This window comes from Solanum verrucosum, unplaced genomic scaffold (assembly GCF_900185275.1).
Source record: "Solanum verrucosum unplaced genomic scaffold, falcon-dt-bn FXZP01000038.1, whole genome shotgun sequence".
Taxonomy (NCBI): Eukaryota; Viridiplantae; Streptophyta; class Magnoliopsida; order Solanales; family Solanaceae; genus Solanum; species Solanum verrucosum.
This window is the reverse complement of record NW_026020564.1, coordinates 5,347,864-5,350,983: the sequence shown is the minus strand read 5'-3', so window position 1 is coordinate 5,350,983 and position 3,120 is coordinate 5,347,864. Positions and strand designations below refer to the sequence as shown.

The 3,120-nt window shown below is 28.3% G+C and overlaps 1 protein-coding gene across 1 annotated transcript; it reads left to right on the top strand.

Moving 5' to 3' along the window:
* Positions 1-1,117: 1,117 nt before the first annotated feature.
* On the top strand, positions 1,118-2,370 carry LOC125810309 (uncharacterized). Its single transcript, XM_049489817.1, has 2 exons — positions 1,118-1,492; positions 2,198-2,370. The coding sequence occupies exons 1-2, from the start codon at positions 1,146-1,148 to the stop codon at positions 2,322-2,324; spliced, it is 474 nt and encodes a 157-aa protein (XP_049345774.1). The 5' UTR covers positions 1,118-1,145; the 3' UTR covers positions 2,325-2,370.
* Positions 2,371-3,120: the final 750 nt, after the last annotated feature.

Sequence of the window (3,120 nt, the reverse complement as noted above, 5' to 3'; positions counted from 1 at the left end):
AAAATGTGATACATGTTAAGCATTTTATGTCAAATAAAATGTAAAGAATACGAGTGTTAATGATAGGTCAGAACTCCTTAAAGACAAATATATATGTCTTTAAGGTAATTTATACATACCATTAGTTGTATTATTATTACATCGGTAAGTATTCTTACATTTTTATAAACTATATTATAGTTAACCCGTTGATTATTAATTGTGCACCATGTGTGCATAAATAATTTTGTTTGTTGTTCTTTTAATACTTGAGTTTGATATGTTTTATTTGAGCTAATGATCTATCGAAAACAGTCTTATCTTCATAAAGTAGGAATAAGGCTACGTACACATCACCCTCCGTAGATCCATCTTGTGAAATTACAGTACAGTGCATTGTTGTTGTTGTAAATAAATAATAATAGCTACATTTATAATTCCCGCAACCAAATCACATCTTTAAAAAAAGGGAAAAGAAAAAAGTAAGTATATATTGGTCTAGAACCCTCTAATTTTTAATTATTTATTTAGTAAATTTCAATTAAAAAGAAGAAGAATAAGTACAGATACTACGTACCCTATTAAGTCAAAGATGCAAAAACACAAGGTACCTAGTCGTTGCCAACCACTTTAAACAACATAACAAAATAGTACTATGTATAGACACATATGTCGTAACTAACATCCTACATGACAATTTGTATCTTATGTAATGTCATATATGTATTATGTCATGTAGGACTCATGTATATATTTGTTCATTTTATACAAGTTTAACTGTCTATTTGTGCACATTCAAAGTTGAATGACATAAATGTGAAATAAGGTCAAGTTTAAAAGACACGTTTATGTATTATGTCTTCTAGAAAAAAGAAGAAATATAAGTATATTTTAATAAACTTAAAATCTTGCCTCAAACTCTTTAAATTTTAGAATTAAGGAGCCTTTTAAATGAAAAACAAATTATACATCTATTTTGCAAATTAAGTTTTCAAAGTATCCTTTTTGCCTAATCATCTCCAAATACTATGTACCATATTAAGTCAAAGATGCAAAATATAAGCTACCTAGTTTGTTGCCAACCACTTTAAACAACATAACAAAATAATATATATTAAACCAATAAGCATAAAGGTGAGTAGCCAAACAAATCAAGAATTGTAACAATGGATTTGAACATGAAGCTAGAGAGAAAATCCTCAATAAGAAAGTTAGGAAGAAGCAAAAGCACACTATTAGCATCAGAGTTCATTAATATTCCTTGTGGAGATACTGATTATTATGAGAGAATTTCACAATCTATGAGACATGTTGAAATTATTGATGATGATGAGGCCATCCCAATAATAAGACATAAGTGGAAGAAGAAGAAAAATAAAGCATGGGTATTTCTCATGAAGGTATTTTCTTTCAAGAAAATGAGAACAAGTGAAGAATGCCATGTTGTTGGGGAAAAGTCTATGGAAGTGGTGGATAAGATCATGAACAAGAAGAAGACGCAATCTTCCTCATGGTGAGATTAATAATCTTCTATCTTAGCACTCTTTTTTTTCACCCCTCCTAGGGAGCTCACACCAACTTTATGGTCGGAGGTGGATGGTGCTTGATTATCATTTGGCACTACTAGAAACAAAGGTTTTTTCCTGCGAATCAATAGAAAAATTGTGCTATAAAACATGATTTTTACATTCCATTAACCATACTTTCTTTTCTAACTGAAAAAGGCATGGTGAAAAACAGATTCTCATTAAAATATTGAGAATATCCATTAACCATATTTTCTTTTCTCACTAATTCAATTAAAATATCCGTCGGAATAGTCATTGAACATTTGTCACAGTGAGAAATTTCGATGGGAAAATAGTGATCTTTTAGTCGTGTGAGCAACCTCCTCTTTGTCTTATTTTAATACCTTTTGGTTACAATCAGTTTCCCAATTTATATGGCACTTTCCGTTTCTAGAGAATTAAAACTTATAGTATATTTATATAATTTTTGAATATCTAAATTTTGATTTAAAAAAATTATTGAATTGATCTAATCCTTAACTTTAAAGATTAGTCAAATTGATGCTCTAGAAAAAGAGTAATAAACGAAAATGCACATCAAATTGATCAAATAAAATAATTAGTTGAAATTATGGTTTAGAACATATTTACAAAATTTTCAGCAATTTTAACATATTGATCATCAATAAATATTGAAACTTTATGTGTAGGGAAAGAGATGGTGAGATCACACAAAAGCCAGATGAAGTGTTGGTTGTGGAAAAGAAGAAAATAAGGCAGCCTACGTTTCTTCCTGATCCTTACAGACGATGGCCTGTTCAAGGATGGAGATATTGAAGATTAATTTTGATCTAAATCGACTATTCATCGTTCAAGAATTCTTGTTTAGTATTCATAATGTTTTTGAATTTATTTTAATTTAGGTACTCCATTATTTCCTCTCTTTTTCATTAATGTTGTTTGGTCATCTCTTTTAATTTGTTTGAAATAAATATCTATCTTACAATATCTAATATAATCATCTAAAAATAACACCCCTTAATAAAGCTTTTTCGATAAAGTATATATTTGTTGCAAATCACCTTAGAATATACATATTTAATGTATTTGTTAAGACAATTTCAATATTTAATGTATTTGTTAAAAAAAATCCAATATTTAGACCAAAACTAATAAATTCAATTGAACCCGAAGCATACATATCATCCCCTATTTTTGGGTCACAAATTAATAAAAAGATAATTTATGTGATTAATAACATAAAATAAGTACTTTTGATTAAAATCGTATTTACTTTGAAAATTAGTCAATTTAACACATAGGTTTCATCTCTCATTAGTTTTCCCAATCCCTACAAAAAAAAATTAAAATAATAAATATATAGTACTATAAATTATAGTAATATATAATACATTTATAAAACCAAAGTTGTGCAAGAACTTGCAAAGCCAACACAAGAGAAAAAGAAATATGTTCACCCTCGAAAATACGCACTTGATAATACCTTATTCACAAATGATCTAACTTTATGAAGTATCGTGCTCCACTTAACTGATCGAAAAAGTCTGCAATAAGAGGCATAAGGTATTTGTTCTTGATAAGCACTTTGTTCAGCATTCTATAATCGATACAA

Bases quoted from the DNA above. Each gene is read 5' to 3' on its own strand.
- LOC125810309 (XM_049489817.1), top strand. From the start codon at position 1,146: ATGGATTTGAACATGAAGCTAGAGAGAAAATCCTCAATAAGAAAGTTA. The intron at 1,493-2,197 runs GTGAGATTAATA...CTTTATGTGTAG, and splicing joins AAGACGCAATCTTCCTCATG to GGAAAGAGATGGTGAGATCA.